At 40.2% G+C, this 17,292-nt stretch overlaps 1 protein-coding gene across 3 annotated transcripts in view; it reads left to right on the plus strand.

The window, feature by feature from the left end:
- Positions 1 to 1,750: 1,750 nt before the first annotated feature.
- The window catches only part of LOC133851163 (protein HUA2-LIKE 2-like), a 34,367-nt gene continuing 18,825 nt past the window's right edge, over positions 1,751 to 17,292 (plus strand). For 2 of the 3 annotated variants that reach the window (XM_062287479.1, XM_062287480.1), the window contains exons 1-3: positions 1,751 to 2,179; positions 2,662 to 2,744; positions 14,847 to 16,964. In XM_062287479.1, the coding sequence (XP_062143463.1) occupies positions 2,057 to 2,179; positions 2,662 to 2,744; positions 14,847 to 16,964 (2,324 nt within the window). In that variant the 5' untranslated portion in view covers positions 1,751 to 2,056. The remainder of the gene's footprint in view (positions 2,180 to 2,661; positions 2,745 to 14,846; positions 16,965 to 17,292) is intronic. The other variant, XM_062287481.1, reaches the window with a different exon arrangement.

Below are 17,292 nucleotides of genomic sequence, written 5' to 3' on the forward strand. Positions count from 1 at the left end.
ATTTTGTTTTGGTTTAGCATAGAAGAAGTGTCTCTTCAAAAGTAAAGAAAAAGTTTTTTGATATAATTTTTTTTTATTGTCTCGATAACTTGTCATATATTTAATATGTGGCATTTTTCATATTGTTCGATGTAAAAAATGCTTGAATTCACATAATTTGATATTTTTTTTAAAAAAATTTGTAAAGGATCCTAATCCTAAACTTAAACATGTGTATAGGTGTCGTTTTGTCTTCCTGTCAGAACATTCGGGTAGTTGAGAACATCACAATTTTTTAATGATGCCACGTGTCACTGACGTGAAAATTCATCAATTTTGGACGAAAAAAATAGACAAAGGTATTATTTTTATCTTTTTTCATAGCACAAATACTATCTATGAAAAAAATAAAAATTAAAAAGATAAAAAATAAAGTTTTTAAACTAAAAGAGTTACGTGTGCCGACCATAATACGATTAAGCGTGAATATATATGAGGTGTTAAATCGCCATAACGTTAGGAATTTGGCTAAAAACCTAGAAAAATTTTGGGCTTCTAGTCTGAACTAATCATTCCAACTCTAAGACCCGTGTTGTATTGGGCTTCTAGTCTGAACTCAAACCCCTGATGCTTTGACTAAAATGTAGAATATTATTCCACAGTATAGGCTTGGGCTTATTACCCACACAAAAAAGGAGACTAATCTATACATCTCCTAATCACTTTCCCATAACCCCAATTTCATGTGGGGGACTCCCTACAATATTTAGTGTATGAAGATTGATTTTATGATCATTAAAACCACGCCACGTAAGATTGAGATTTGTTATTTGCACAACTCTCATACAACTGTTACGTGAATGATTTCTCGAACATGTAACGAGATAGTTTGTTAGGATTTGAGGAAACTTAGACCCTTTAGATTCATTAAAAGAAACCTAAACATTTTCAAGCAGAATGTTTGGGATTAAATTTACATGCTTTATTATCCATCAACAACTCTTTTTAAATAGAGATTACAACTTGACTCCTAACTTGAAACTAACACTTAGAGATAACTCCATTACATAATCTCACGACCCGCTTCTAAAACATAGAGATACCCGCTAAAAGATAGAGATGACTACTAATACAACCACTAACTCATGAAGATAAAAGATAGACTCTACTCAAACTTAAATAACCACAACAATTTAAAAGACTACAATTATCACTACGGTACTGTACTCAAACTAGAAGACTGCATGCAACGTCATTTCATAACAACAACAATTGCACAATAATGTTAATATGTTCAGTATTTTTTTAAATAGAAAAATAAAAATGCTGAACACATCAATATTATTGTGCAACTAACGGATCTCTATAAGATTAGGGTTATGGAAAAGCCATTTAGGGGGATGTATAGATTACTCCTTGTTTGGGCGGGTAATTAGCCCAAGCCCAAGCCCAAGCCCGTAGCGTGAAAAAATATTCTACATTTTAGTCAAAGCAAGAGAGTTTGAATTCAGACTAGAAGCCCACTACAGCACGGTAATGATTTTAGTTGGTAAGTAGGTCACGTGTCCTCTGCACAAATCATGGTATCTAAATTCAAGCGCTCAGAACCAAAAAAACAAAGAAAAAAGAAATGAAACAGAGCGTATCTAAACCGTAGATTCATGCCAAGCACACACGCGGCGCACGTTAGGTCACTCTGAATATTAGCTTACGCCCCGGTGCACATTAGCATGCCCCCCACCACTTAACCAACACATATCTCTGTGTGAATCCGCTTCTTCCACAAAATAACACACACTCTCTCTCTCTCTCTGTCCCTCCCCGCCCCTCCTCTCTCTCTTTCTCTCTGTGAATTTAGGGTTTCACACAGACTCAGTCGCATCCTCTCTTTCTCTCTCTCTCTCTCTCTCTGTGAAGCCCTTGGCGATTTCATTTCAATGCCTGGGAATCTCTGCCTGAAACTCCGTACACAGAGCCAAACCGCTCAATTTATTTCACGGGCTGTTTGGGGCGTGCGTCTGGGACTTGCGCGTCGAATCGGTTGAGCTGATTTGATTGGCGAGGATTCCAGTCTCTGATGGCGCCAAGCCGGAGGAAGGGCGGTAGCAAAGCTGCGGCAGCCGCCGCTGCCCGCCGGCAATGGAAAGTCGGTGATCTCGTGCTCGCCAAAGTCAAGGGCTTCCCTGCCTGGCCTGCCAAGGTATGCGCTATGGGTTAATACGGGGAAAAGTTGGGTTTTTTTTTTTTTTGGTAATTCCGCTGCTGAAGTATATGCCGCAGCTAGGGTTTTGGATAGCATGTGGATATATTTTGTGAGTTTGTGTATGCTTAGTTGTGTGGTAGAGTCTTGGGTATTGTTTTGATGGATGGTGTTGTGGATTTGAAGGAAAAAGTATATACTTGTTGATGTTATTGGGGTTTCAATTGCATGAATATGGGCATGATAGAAAATAAAATTGGATAAGTTGGTGTATGCCTCATATTTTAGTTCTATACCAATACACAAAGTATCGGATCGTTGAGACTTCTTAAGTTGAAATACAAGTTTGGGGTGAATTGTTTGATTTGGGCTGGGGATGTTGAAGCTGCCTTCGAAATTTGCCGTAAACATTCAGAAAAGCTTTTAGAAAAGGGGGAAAATGAGTATTCAATTTAGCTTATCAAGTTGTTTGCTGATGGCAGGTAGGAGAGCCGGCAAGTTTGGGTTTCACAGCTGATTGGAAGAAAGTAGTAGTCCGCTTCTTTGGAACCAAGCCGGAACAGATGTAAGTTATTTTGTTGAATATTTTGGTACAATTTGGTACGAGTACGCAGGGATTCTGGTAGGTTATGTTGTTGAATGCTTCCCCCCCCCCCCCCCCCCCCCCCTCTCTTCTCTTGTCAATTTCTGTAATTTTCAATTATGTGGAACAAGGCTGGGAACTTCTTTTGATTGGGATTCTAGTGTTAAAGGAGAATTATAAGAGGTTTGAAACTGAGGTGTAGTATTGGTATAGTGTTGCCATATTGTCTATGTTTGCCTGTATGTGTGGTACATACATCAAGGTAAAAAAGTGATTGGGATTAACAGATTTTCCAGGCTTAGGATCTTCAATCTCACCTTACCGTAACTGAAATGAATTGGTTTGTCACATATTGATGGTACCAGGGTACCATACATATTTCCTGTATTTTTTCAATTATGAAAAGGCTGTTTGTTTTTGGTTGGATTAAACAAAAGCCATAATTGGTTTCTAAGACAATAAATATGAGGGACATGTGTTACCCTGCTTTAATTACATTTGGAAAATAAATGGACATTGATCTTTTGAAGTTTCAATTGTTAATTTCCAATTGAAAAGGTTTCCTTTAAGGGGGTGGCTTGGGCTGGATTTGAGATAGAAGCTACTAATGCTGTTCTTGTTCAGGCTGGAGCTTAAGCTGGTCTTTCTGCATGACCTTGTATGTTTCAATTTTATTTTATTTTATTTTTTATTTTTAATGGGTTCATTAGTGGTCCTTTGGTCATGTAGAAGGGAGTTGACCTTCTTTGTTTGGTATGCAATAATGGTGTTAGTGTGGTGACGGTGTCCTTCGTGGAGCTCTAGGGTGTTTCCATCATCATCTCCACATTTTAAATGATGCACTTAAGTACATATTGTTTAAATGAAGAATTTTGATATCCAAGAATGTAGCAGAGAAAGCTGTTTTTTTATTCTTTTCCATAGCTAAGTGCATAACTCACACACACTGGATTGAAAGACTCTCGGGTTTTTTGGAACCAATCTCTTCAAGGGTTCCCTCGGGTTCTTGCGCAACGGTGCTTCAACAGACATGGCGGTTTTCTGGTGGTTGAGGAATTCGTTGGTGACAGAAGAAGTGATTCAATTATCGTCCCGGTAGGTAAAACTGGTAAAGGTTGGGAGCGTTTTGGCTCAGAGTTAAGGCGGGTTTTTGATTTCTTCAGAGCTGGGTCCAAACCAGTGGCAGTAGATATTAAGGCTCAGGCGGGGAAGGAGAAGAGGAGAAGTTATGCAGAGGTGCTGGTGAGGTCGGCACCACCGCTGGAAGAGCCTTTTGGTGTTGTTTCGGAGCCGATAGCTAAGGTGCCTAGGTGGGTAAAGGAACATTGGAGGGAAGGCACTGTGAGGGGTTGCCCACGGCCAATTTTGGACAAGTTTCAGTATTGGGCAAACGGCGGTTCATAGCTCTGGAAGCTTCTTCGGCTCAAGTTAATCTTTCGGCAAAAATTCCTTTTTCAAATGGTGCTGGTCAGGTTGCTGTGAAGGGGTATGGGGCTTCTGACATGACTTGCCATCTTGGTGATAGAATCGATTTTCTCAGACTAAGAGATACGTTGCTGTAGCTAAAAGTAGACGTTGGTGCTTGCTTGGAGAGGGTAGATGGGTTGTTGGGCAGTGTGGAAAATATAGCTGAGTTGTCTTTGAAATCTTGTCCCACATGTATGATGGATAATGCTTTGGGACCTCAGCTTAAAAGTGTAGAAGCTTCCTTGGGTGGGATTGGTTTGGAGGCAGGTGTGTTTTCTAGTTATGTTGGGAGGGCTAAGCCCAAGCCCAAGCCCAAGCCCAAGGCAGTTTTCAGGCAAAAATTGAAGTTGGGCAGGGGCATGGATCCTAAGGTCGTGGATCCAGCCCAGCCAAGTTCGCAAGCCCATTCTTTCTCGGACTGGCCGAGGGTGAGGGTGAACGTGGGTCAGTCCAGCGAACTAGGGGGTGTGGATCAGCAGGAGCAGGCTTGTTTTGAGCCTGATCCTAAGGGAAAAGCTATTACCTAGCCGAATTTTCGAGTTCTTTCTAGCTCGGACTGGTTGCCGGTGAGGAGTGACGCGGGTCAGTCTAGCGATTTAGAGGCGTCGACGTCTTCCGGTGTTCCTCCGGCTGTGCTGCGATCGTCCTTGCTCTCAGGTAACTCTCTTTCGTTGGGTGGACCGGTGGGTCTTGCGGTTTCTCCGGATCCAGTGGTTTTGATGTCTGTTGTGACTATCGGCGAGTTGAGGGAAGTCATGTCGCCGGCCAGGGTACAACTGGAGCTGAACCAGGCGGTGAATAAGAGCAGGGTCGACGGTCCGGCAGATCTTTCTCAAGAGTCGACAAATATACGGTGTCTGAAGGTAGGGATCGGATGTCAAGGCTTTTTGGTCCATGCTCAGGAGGTGTCAGGGGAGGTTCATTTGCTTGGCAAGGGAATTTTTCAGGGGAGCTGGTTGTCTCTGGGTTGAACGGGTGGGGGTTGCCGTTGAAGCCCCTTCAGAACTATCTTTTTATGCAGGCGAAGGATGGTGTGGGGAACTCAAACAGCCAGCCAACTGGGTGCTCAGATTTGGTTGTGTTTCAAGAGGGTGATCAGCCTAAGGCAGTGGCAGATAGTGGGAAGGTTCTCTGTGACGTGGATGTGGGGGAAAGAGAAGGTAGGGTGGGATCGGTGTCTCCTCTAAATTCCTATACTAATTCAGAGGGAGATCTCTCAGGTTACTCTGATTGGGTCATTCAGTGTGCAAATGAGATTTATCCCATTTTAGGGATATCGTTCGAGGGTCATAACTTACAATTGCTGGATTTCTTGTCTTTTATTGAAGCGGACCGTCTATTAGGTGAGGAGGGAGCTCTGTCTTGTGGGGGGAAGAAAGGAAAAAGGGAGGTTAAGAATTTGGAGTGTTCCATTAACTACGATGCTAGAGGCTCATGCTCAAGCCGCGGGAAAAGGAAGACGAGAGGGCATCCAGTTGTGTTATTTGCCAAGAATTCTGTCTTGGAATGTGAGGGGGCTGAATAAGAGAGAAAAACGCCTAAGGATTAGTAACTTGCTCAGGGATTGGAAGGCAGATATTATTTGCTTCCAAGAAACTAAGGTTCATGGTATTTCGAGTAGTTTTGTGCGCAGTCTCTGGGGCTGCAATTATGTCGATTGGTGTTGTCTAGACTCCAGTGGGGCCTCAGGGGTCATTTTGATTATGTGGGATAATAGGGTGGTGGAGAAAGTTGATGTGTGTTTGGGGGATTTCACTCTTGCAGTTTCCTTTAGGAATGTAGTGGATCGTTTTGTCTGGGCTTTTGCAGGTGTTTACGGTCCAAATTCTGATATGGATAGGAGTCTGCTTTGGGATGAGTTGGTTGGGATCCTTAGTTGGTGGAGCTTGCCGTGGTGTATAGGAGGCGATTTCAATGCTACTCGTTTCCCTAGTGAAAGGTCTGGTGAGGGCAATAGGCCTGCTATGAGAGAGTTCTCTGATTTTATCTTTGAGCTGGGTCTCATGGATTTTCCTCTCGTTGGGGGTGCTTTTACTTGGTCACGCACTTTTGATCCCCCTGTTTGGTCTAGGATTGATCGTTTTTTAGTCTCCCCTGATTGAGAAGCTCGATTTCCTTTGTCGTCTCAAAAGAGGCTTCCTCGCCTTTATTCAGACCACTTTCCGATTCTTCTTGATTGTGGTGATTTCTCTAGGGGGAACATGTCCTTCAAATTTGAGAACACGTGGCTTAAAGCAGAAGGTTTTATCGGGAAGGTGAAACAATGGTGGGATTCTTACTCGTTCCAAGGTACCTCTAGTTTTGCTTTTGCTTGTAAGCTAAAGGCTCTGAAGAAGGATTTGAAGATTTGGAATGAAGAGGTTTTTGGTAAGGTACATAGGAACAAGAGGAAGTTGTTTGAAGATCTTCAGGCTTTTGATGCTATTGAAGGAAGTAGGGCTTTAGTTGAGGAGGAGCTTCAGAAGAAGACAGAGATAGTCGGAGAGATAGAGAGGTGTTCTCTTTTGGAGGAGGTGAGCCGGCGGCAGAAATCAAGAGTCTTGTAGTTAAAAGAAGGGGACAAGTGTACTAAATTCTTCCACTCCATAGCAAACTCAAACAGAAGGTACAACTCTATTGACTCGTTATGGATTGGAGATACTCTTACTTCTAATAAGTCAGATATTGGCGATCACGTGGTAGAGTTCTACCAAAAGCTCTTTCATGAGGCGAGTAGGTGGAGGCCTAAGGTGGATGGTATTTCTTTTGATTCTATTTCAGATTCTGATGCTAGCTGGTTGGAGAGAGCGTTCGAAGAGGAGGTCAAGAAGGTAGTGTTAGCTATGAATGGTGATAAGGCACAGGGTCCCGATGGCTTTTCTATGGCCTTCTTCCAAGCGTGCTGGGATGTCGTGAGAGTGGACATTATGAAGGTTTTTGATGAGTTTCATGCCAGAGGTTTGTTTGAGAAGAGCTTGAATGCTTCGTTTATTTCTCTTATTCCGAAGGTTCCAGGGGCCAACTCCATCAAAGATTTCTGGCCTATTAGTTTGGTGGGAGGTATCTACAAGATTATTGCTAAAGTTCTAGCTAACAGATTGAAGTCAGTCTTGGAGAAGGTCATCTCCAAATCTCAGAGCGCTTTTATCAAAGGGAGGCAAATTCTTGATCCGATTCTTATTGCTAATGAATGCATTGATAGTAGGCTTAGATCGGGGGTGCCAGGCATCATCTGCAAGATGGACTTGGAGAAAGCATACGATCATGTTAACTGGGATTTTCTTTTGTATATGTTGAGGAGGTGTGGCTTTGGGGAAAAGTGGTGTAGGTTGATCGCTCATTGTATCTCAACTATGCGGTTTTCGGTGTTAATCAATGGCTCCCCTTTTGGTTTTTTCAGTAGCTCCCGAGGACCGAGACAAGAGGATCCTTTGTCACCCCTTTTGTTTGTCTTTGTGATGGAAGCCTTGAGCCGTATGATCTCAGCTGCAGTTAGGGGGGCTTTGTTGGATGGATTTAAAATAGGTGACGTAGATTTTTCGCATCTTCTGTTTGCAGATGATACTCTGATTTTTTGTAGTGCTCATTCTTCTCAGTTGCGTAATCTGCGGAGTCTCTTCCTCCTGTTTGAAGCAGCTTCGGGTCTGAAGGTTAATTTGACAAAGTCAAATTTAATTCCAGTGGGGCATGTTGATCAAGCGGAAAGGCTAGCCGACATTTTAGGGTGTGGGTTTGCCACTTTGCCGGTTAAGTATCTTGGTCTTCCTTTGGGGGCTTCCTATAAGTCCACTCATATTTGGGACGGGGTTGTTGAGAAGATTGAACATCGTTTGGCTAGTTGGAAAAGGATGTATCTCTCTAAGGGTGGTAGAGTAACCCTTATTAAGAGTACCCTTGCCAATGTGCCTACTTACTTTTTGTCTCTGTTCCATCTCCTGAGGAGTGTTGCTGCTCGTTTAGAGAAGCTTCAACGGGATTTTCTTTGGGGTGGATTGGGTGAAGAATCTAAAATTCACTTGGTGAGGTGGTCGAAAGTCTGTTCCCCAATTTCAAATGGAGGGTTGGGTATTCGGAATTTGTTGTTGTTCAACCATGCTTTGTTAGGTAAATGGTTGTGGCGGTATGGGATAGAAAGAGAAGCTTGGTGGAGAGTTGCGGTGGATGCCAAGTTTGGTAGTTTGTGGGGTGGGTAGTGTTCTCGTGAGCCGGTTGGTGCTCATGGGGTGGGGCTGTGGAAGAATATCAGGAAAAGGTGGGGGATTTTCTCTGGTCTCTCTAGATTGGAGGTGGGAGATGGGGCTAGGACAAAATTTTGGCATGATCTGTGGTGCAGGGATAGGGTGTTGAAGGAAGCATTTCCTATTCTTTTTGGTATAGCTTGGATGAAGGATGCTTTCGCTGCGGATAATATGGAGGTTTTGGGCGGCTCTATACAGTGGAATGTGAGCTTTGTTAGAGAGATACATGACTGGGAAGTGGGTGTCTTTACATCCTTCTTTCATGTGTTGCATTTAGCCAGGGTGAGTAGAGATCGTGCTGATAGGCTTAGGTGGGTCCCTTCCAAGAAAGGGGTGTTCAAGGTTAAGTCCTATTTCAGCTCCTTGGCCGGCTGTGAGCAGTCATTTCCCTTGGAAGAGTGTGTGGAGGACTCAGGCTCCTTCGAGGGTGGCGTTCTTCGCGTGGTCGGCAGCCCTTGGAAAGATTCTTACAGCGGATAATCTTAGGAAGCGAATGATCATCATTGTGGATAGATGCTATTTGTGCAAAAGAGACGGGGAAACTGTAGACCATCTTCTTCTTCATTGTGATGTGGCTACTACTTTGTGGAATCATGTCTTTTCTAGGTTTGTTATGTCTTGGATTATGCCTAGGAGAGTTGTCGATTTATTCGCATGTTGGTGGAAGGCGGGTAGGTCAAGGAGTGCTGCAGTTTGGAAGATGGTGCCTATTTGCATTCTTTGGTGTGTTTGGAAGGAGAGAAATTTTAGGTGTTTTGAAGACTTGGAGAATTCCATGGAGAATTTTGTTGCTTCGTTTTTTCATACGTTGTATCTTTGGACCGAGGCTTTTTTGTCTCCCATGTGTATTAGCTTTTCTGATTTTCTTGTTCATTTTTCTTTGCCTTCTTAGGCGTTTCCTTGTGTATATTTCCAGTGTACTTAGAGGGGCGCCTTACGCTTTTATAAAATTTCATTTACTTATAAAAAAAAAAACAGTTACATCCTCACCTTCAATTCTTTACGTATTATGGGATGAGAGCATTCTCAATGGCTTATGTAAATTTTTAGGTAAAATAGCTAACCAAAAACCAATTTTGCTAGTTTAGGTAAGCACTTTTAAAACTACCATCCAACCGATTATCTAAATTTCTATCTATTTTATTAAAATAGTCATTTTTAATTTTTTTTTTAATTCTTTTTGTTAAAACCTCATATCCATTCATCTCGACAAACCAGAACCAGAATGAATTGACAACCTCCATCTTCAACGAAAATTAGACAAAACCTGAACATCAACCTTCTTCAACGAAACAGAACAACATCAACCTTTTTCTTCAACGAAACAGAACAACAGCAACCTTCTTATTCAAGGAAAACTAAAACAAACATCCCACAATTTTCCTTCTTGAAACTCAGACGAAAAAGCATAAATGAAAATCAAAGAAAGATGATCCAACACAGTATCAAAGAAACATGACGAACACCCACTGGACCAAAATCAGGCGAACGGGTCAGAGGAAATTGCAAACATCCACCAGACGAAATCGTAAACACCCACTGAATGAACAGGCAGAGACAAAAATTAGACGAAATCGCAAATTAAAATCAAAAGAAATACAACCCAGTGGATTAACCATCTTCTAATCAAAAGAAATACAACCCACAGCGGAGCAGGTTGTCCTTGATGCCCATCTGGTTGAAGCTGGTTAAAACCTGCACCTCCCGCGACGTTTCGAACCCCAGTGTCTCCGGCACGCTCACTTGCTGCGTGTTCTGCCGCACCTTGAGAGAGAGAGAGAGAGAGAGAGAGAGAGAGAGGCACAGAGACACTCACGAGAGAAAGAAGAAGAAGAGCTGAAAGATTGAAGCTGGTCACACCTCCCGGGACGTTTTGAACCCCAGCGTCTCCGGCACGCTCGCTCACCGCGTGTTTTGCTTCACCTTGAGAGAGAGAGAGAGGCACAGAGACACTCACGAGAGAAAGAAGAAGAAGAGCTGAAAGAAAAGATGAGGAAAACAGTAATGGGCGTGAGAGAGAGAAAACGAGAGAGGCCCATCCGTCCTTTTCCACCGTGAAGAAACAATAACAAAATAAACCCATCTGTTAACAGTGCAATACCACATGTGGCATTGCACTGTTCGATGGGTGAAAAATCGATTTTAGATTTAGGATACATAATCCAATGGAGTGTGTTTTTAGCCTTTTGTTTAGCTATTTTAGCCTAAAGTTGCAAATAACTAACCCATTGGGAATGCTCTGAGGAGATGCCTTTTAGTCTAAGGACTGCTGTTGGGAAAAATTCTTTTATGTATCTTACTCCTCATCCTTACCATGTTATATGGAATGGCTCATGCCAGCATCACCATTTCTGGAAAAGAATGTTAAGAATGGTTATAATGCTTTTATGCTCATTGATTGGAATTGATATGAATTTGCTTCCATGGGAACTTTGATTAGTCATTAAATTATTTTACTGTATAAAAGTGATTGTGTTGTACTAGAAGAATGTGTTTCCCCTCCCCCCTAACCCAAAGAATGTGCTCATTAGGAAACTGATTTATTCTAAACTTTTGTTCATACAAAAGAAATCTTCATCTAGTTTATATTTAAATGTCCTCATCCTAGCAGTTTTATAGATTTAAACTTCCTGGCTTTGCCAAGGAGCAGTTGATTAACTACTATTGGCCCATGAGGCTAGTGGTAATTTCACTACGATTATTGCAAGATCTGTTTATAGTCTCTAAAAAATGTTGTTGACATACGTGCATTTTTTTTTTATTAATAATAATTTATTAGAAAGCGTAAGGCGCTCCTAAGTATACAAGCAGTATACACAAAAGACTCCAAAACGGGCAAGAAACCCAAGACATCAAACCCAGAACCCTCAAACCTGAAGCCCACAAAACAGAATTAAAAAAAAAAAAAAAAAAAAAAACCCAAGACCCTCAACTCCCATAACACTAGACAACATGAAGCTTGCCTTTCCCCTCGCCTTGAGAATGCGCCCTTCGCAATTCCGGCCTAGGAGTCCAATCTTAAAATGATTGTGTTGGCCTTTGTTTTGTGGACCATATTCATCATGAGAAGTTGCTATGATGATAAGAAGTAAATGATGTCAGTGTGTGGAAAGTCAGAAGTGATCTTATTTATTGTACAGAACTATTAAGTAATTTTAAATGTCATTAATAGTTTAATAAAATGATTACCTAAATGCATCCTTATCATTTAAAAAAAAAAAAAAAATCTCTAAATACATACGGCTCGAATACTGCCGATGAGCTCTAGCTCAGCATCTCGTTTGAGCTAGGTGGAGGTTGAGAACGTTGGTTCAAACTGTCTGGATAGTAATTCTTGGCCCCCTTATATTTTTTAAGAGATGGATGTTGGTTGTTAATTATGTGCACTGAAGTGGCTCATCTTTTATGGGTTTGATGTTCGGGATAATTTTCCCCCTCTAGGATCAAGATATGTGTTTAGATCTTGGTTAGATACTGCACTCTTTCTATTGTGTATGTGAAATTTACTTGTCTAGGATGTGGTCAACTTAATCAGTTAATTTTCTGGGGTGTGGTCGAATTGGTGGTTTTGTGATTTGCTACTATTGTTTTTAGCTATAGGTAGAGCTTCGCTAAAAGTCTACATCTGTTTGGCTTGAAACTTAGTCATCCTAAATATGAAATTTAGGCTTTGGGAGGTCTTAATCCACACCTATGGTTTTATGGTTGTTCTCATAGTGTTGGTGGACCACAATCATGTTTGCTGCTTTCCCTTCTTGTATGGGATGGAGCCTTAATAATGTTGGTTTGAGTGTCTTATTTCTGTTTCATTTCTACTTGTCAAAAACGTAATAATTTCTGTTTCGTTTCTAAATCTCGTATGTGGCTAGTCTCCTGATGTTCTAGGATTTAAGGGAGAAATGCTTTACAAAGTTGTCCATCTAAGCTTTGTTATGTGGGTTGGGAAGAAAATCCAAGAAGCTCTTTGGGGGGCTTTCTTCTTAAGTCTTCAATGTGGCTTGATTGTTTAACAAAGTGTTTTTGGTCAAGTTCCTACTTTTTGAGGGATATTTGGGATATCTATAGATTGGGTATCTCCTTTGTTAGATATTCGTTATTTCTTGGCCTTTCCTTTCCTGCTAGTTGCTTTTCTGATATTTTCCTTGCAACTCTTTTTTTTGGTGCTCTGTCTGATGTTTTAGTTGTTCCCCCCCCCATCCTTCACCCGTTCTTACAGGGGGAGGAGATGAGTTTGCTACACTAAATTTAAGGAAAAGTAAATATTTCAAACTATTGCTGTAGCTCTCTAAATCTATCCTTTTAAAAGTAATCAACACGTAAATTGAGGCACATAGACATCCTTCTCTAATAAAGGGTATTATGGGAAAGTAATGCTTTCATTTTTAAAATATATATACATTATTGGACAGGGGAAAAGGCAGATTGAGCCACTCATTATGGGAGGGAGAATTGTAGAAGAGATTCTTTTAAATTTTAGGGGTAAATTCATATTTGGTACTTGTGGTTTAAAAACTTTATTTTATGGTACCTCAGTTTCAATTCGCATTACAGATGGTACCTGTGTTTTGGGAAAAGATGGACTTGGTACCTCTGTCTATTTTTTCGTCCAATATTTAATGGTTTGCCACGTGTCAACACTCAGGGGTTGACACGTGGCACAATATAAAAAAAAAATTAAAAAATAGAAAATAAAAATTTTAAAAAATTAATTAAAAAATTAAAATTAATAAAACTTAAAAAATATAAAAATATACGACTGTTAAATATTGGACGGAAAATTAAACGGATGTACCAAGTCTTTTTCCCAAAACCTAGGTACTATCTGTGATGCGAATTGAAATTGAGGTACCAAAAAATAAAGTTTTTAAACCACAGATACCAAATATGTATTTAACCCTAAATTTTAAGTAATGTTGGTTCTGTGCCTCCTTCGAATTTGTTTGTCTGATCTTTGGATGTCCCCTAATATTGTCCGGCTTGGAAGTTTAGAGCTTCCAAATTTTGTTTGTTTTCGCTTCTCTAAATACCCTTTTGTATATTGAAGTTAAGTTTGAAAGGTGTGGCAGTTTTATCTAAGGTTTACCTGACAGTAGTGGGTACATGAAGTGGCACTGTCTTGGAGGAGTTCTTCTTCATAAAAAAGAAAAACAGGAAAAATCATATTTAGTCCCTAGGTTTTTATCTGATTTGAATTTAGTCATTGGGTTTCTAATTTGAAAATATGGTTCTTATGTTTTGCTCAAATTTTAAATAGGCCCCTCTATCACTTTTCTGTCAAAATGAATGGTTTGTCATACGTCACGTGTGTCTCAATTGATACGCTAGTGTTCATATCAACACATAATATCATTAAATGCCAAATCATCCATAAAAACAAAGAAGACCCAAACTTCAAATCTTAATCTTCTAAATTTGTAGTGTTAAGAGGAAAAATCATTAACTTTGACGTTGAGATCTACTTTGGCATGTCAAATGAGACACATGTGGCAAATAGAAATTGTTAACTTTGACGGTAAATTGATAGAGAGAGCAATTTAAAACTTGAGTAAAACGTAAGGACCTTATTCTTAAAATTGAAAACACGACTAAATTCAAATAAGATGAAAACTTGGGGGTTAAATATGATTTTTCCCAAGAAAAATGGGTGTGGCAGTTTTAAACTTTATGGTGCTTACTTCCATTATGCTTAAAAGTCTGGAATGGTTTTATAATATTTAGTGAGATAGAGTTGCAAAATAATTTGGTACGTCTTCAAAATTGACTCACAGCTTACAAATGCTGAATTGTAAACTGTTCTTTCAAGAGGTGGTGATTAACTTCCATTTTTTCTATGGAAGGCTATAGCCACTAGTTTCACTTTGATGTTCAGGACCAGAGAAAATTAACTTTTCTCTCTTCTGATTCTTCTTTGTTCTCCTTTTTCTTTAACCTCTTTTTGAGGGAGGGAGGATAAAGCATGCAAATTTTCTAATCTAAAATATTGTTGAATTGTTATTTTTATAATATTTGTGTTTTGTGTGATCTGACATATTTAATATTCAATTTCGTGTTAGGAAGATAAATATTATTTCTTTATGAAATGCATCATGCCGTATTAATATGTCATTCCAATGTGCTATACTATTAATTATGACTTCAACTTTTATGTTCAAAGATTTTTCTAAATTTTTTATGAAAGAGGGTTAATGCAAGATGAATTTTGATATACGAGCTTGTCAGGTCCCACTCACTTTATATGTTTTGTTACTTTTCTGGGTTGGATCCATTTTGGTGGGGAATGCACTTGTTTGGCTGATTTTAGTCACCTCTATGCTTGTTTTTCTCAAAGTATGCCTTATAGGAGTCTAATTTGAAGTGAGGTAGCAACTTTCCTTATTCTAATGGATATCATGTCATGCAGAGGCTTCTGCAATCCTGCTGATGTTGAAGCATTTACTGAAGAGAAGAAACAATCTCTTCTGGTCAAACGTCAGGGGAGGAGTGCTGATTTTCTACGTGCGGTACAAGAGATTATTGACAGTTATGAGAAGTTAAAGAAACAGGACCAACTCAATGATTTTAACTCTGGTGATGAAGTTACACCAGCAAATAATGCGAATTCAGTTGACTTATTGCCTGACTTTGGATCAAATGATCAGACAGAAGTTCCTGAAGTGACTCCTAATTCACAATTAAAAACTTCATATTCTACAACGGATAAAAATAAGCCACGTCTTCCACTCGAGGATGCCTTAGCTGCAACAGATACTGTTGCTTTGGTTGATAAAGAGGCCTTAGTTGAGGAATGTACTGAAAATGCGGTGGTTCCAGAAACACCTTTGCCAACTACTTACTCTTCAAAAAAAAGATCTAGTCTCTTACAACCACAGAGCTGTGTCACACACAGAAAGGCTCAAAGGTCTAGAAGCTCATCAAGGCTAGAATCCCGGAGATCACAAAGCTTCACAATGCCATTTAATGATGTTGGCAAGAATGCTGGAGACATATCAGCTAATGTAGTTCGGAATGGTTCTTTAAGAAGGAATAAGCGAATCAGGAAATCACCAGATGTGTCTGAGTCAGATGATGCTGATTCTACTGCTTTTGTTTCAAATGGTAGCGTTGAAGAAAATAGTTATGAATTTGTCACAGTTGACTCCGACACGTTTAGTCAAAATGAAGGCAGCACTGTAGAGTCTGGTTGTAAACTTGAGCAATCTGACACAGTGGTTGAGTGTTTGGATGGAGATGTTGAGTTGAGCAAAGGGCTTGATCTCCAAATAAAGGCTGTTTTCATTAAGAAGAAAAGAAAACCAAGTAGAAAGCGAGTGACTAGTGATACAGCTGGGGCTCCTTCGCCATTGGACAAGGAGATAGGTTTGGAGGTTGGGGAGCAGAATAATTGTCAAAATTCACAAAGAGGTTGTGAAAAGATGAAGGAAACTTGTTTGAAGGACGATGGAGATGAGCACCTGCCATTGGTGAAACGAGCAAGGGTGAGGATGGGAAAGTCATCTTATGTGGAGGAGGAGCTCAATGGCTCTTTACACACAGAAGAGAGAACTGTAAAGGAAGTTGCGGTTGATCCGTCAAGGCAGATCAGCATGTATGCAAAATGTGACGATGATAATCTTGCTGACAGAGACTCACTTGCTGTGAATGGAGCTCCGGATAATGGGTTGTCACCTTCAAAACAATGCACTCAAGTTTTGTTAAGTAGACCTCAGCTTTGGAAAGTTAAGAAAGAACAATCATTTGGCTGCTCAGTGGATGGTGAAGCTGCTTTACCTCCTTCTAAACGCCTTCATCGTGCTCTGGAAGCCATGTCAGCTAATGCTGCTGAAGAAGGTCAAACATGTAATGAAGCATCACCAACCTTGAAAACTGTAGGTGGTATTTCTTCTATGGAGAGAGGCCCTCATATGGCTGTGGAAACCAAAGCAGGGAATGGTCTGGAATTGCTGAGCATGGACGGTCTGGACAATTTTTCTCCTCAGGTTGGTGGTTCTGGATCCTCTACAAGTTTGAACCCAATAATCTCAGAGGACAATGTTAAATCATCAATGGAGGTGGACTTTTACAATCAACCAGTTGATTTTTTGAAGATCCAACAGCATAAACTTTCCGAGGATGTCTTTGCTGATGCTAGGGACAATGTTGGTGGTTCTTTTGTTAGTCATGCTGTTAGGAATACAGTCCCTCCTCAAAGTCTAGGATATTTGTCTCCTAACCTTGATGAAAGACATGCTAATCCTGGTTCCAATGAGACTTCAATGCACCCTTTGTCACCTCCAAAGGATGAAGGCGATACCAAAAATAATAAATTGAGCAATTGTAAAGCTGAAATCTCTGATAAAGAAGTTGGTACTTCAGAAAATACTGGTATGAGTTTGGGTCCTGTCTCTCGTCCCAATAAGATTCTTCAAATTTCACCTAGAAATGGTACCATTGTGCTTCAGTACGGTGCAGAGGGTACTGTTTGTGAGGATAACAAGTGTTTGAAGCCTCCACTGGATGACAAAGGCGAAGTAAACGACATGTAAGCATATGTTTAATGCTTCTCTGTAGCTTTACAGCAATTTAATAGAAACTTTCTTGTAATAGTATATCACAAACATCTATTATATATATATATATATATATATATCACAAAGGTTGGGTCCTTGCCATTTGTTTTCTTGTATCTACTTTGAACCTTGCCATATCATAAAGCAGGTTTTCCTCAGTAGACTCAAATGTTGAGGAGACAATACTGGAAAAATTAAAAATGTTAATAGTTGAGAGTTGATTGTTAGGTGAAGTCTTATAAGAAAATTGAAAGAGGACAGTTCTTGTGGGATGTGGCGTGCAACAAATATCATAGGGTA

The sequence above is a fragment of the Alnus glutinosa genome, chromosome 12 (assembly GCF_958979055.1).
Source record: "Alnus glutinosa chromosome 12, dhAlnGlut1.1, whole genome shotgun sequence".
NCBI lineage: Eukaryota > Viridiplantae > Streptophyta > Magnoliopsida > Fagales > Betulaceae > Alnus > Alnus glutinosa.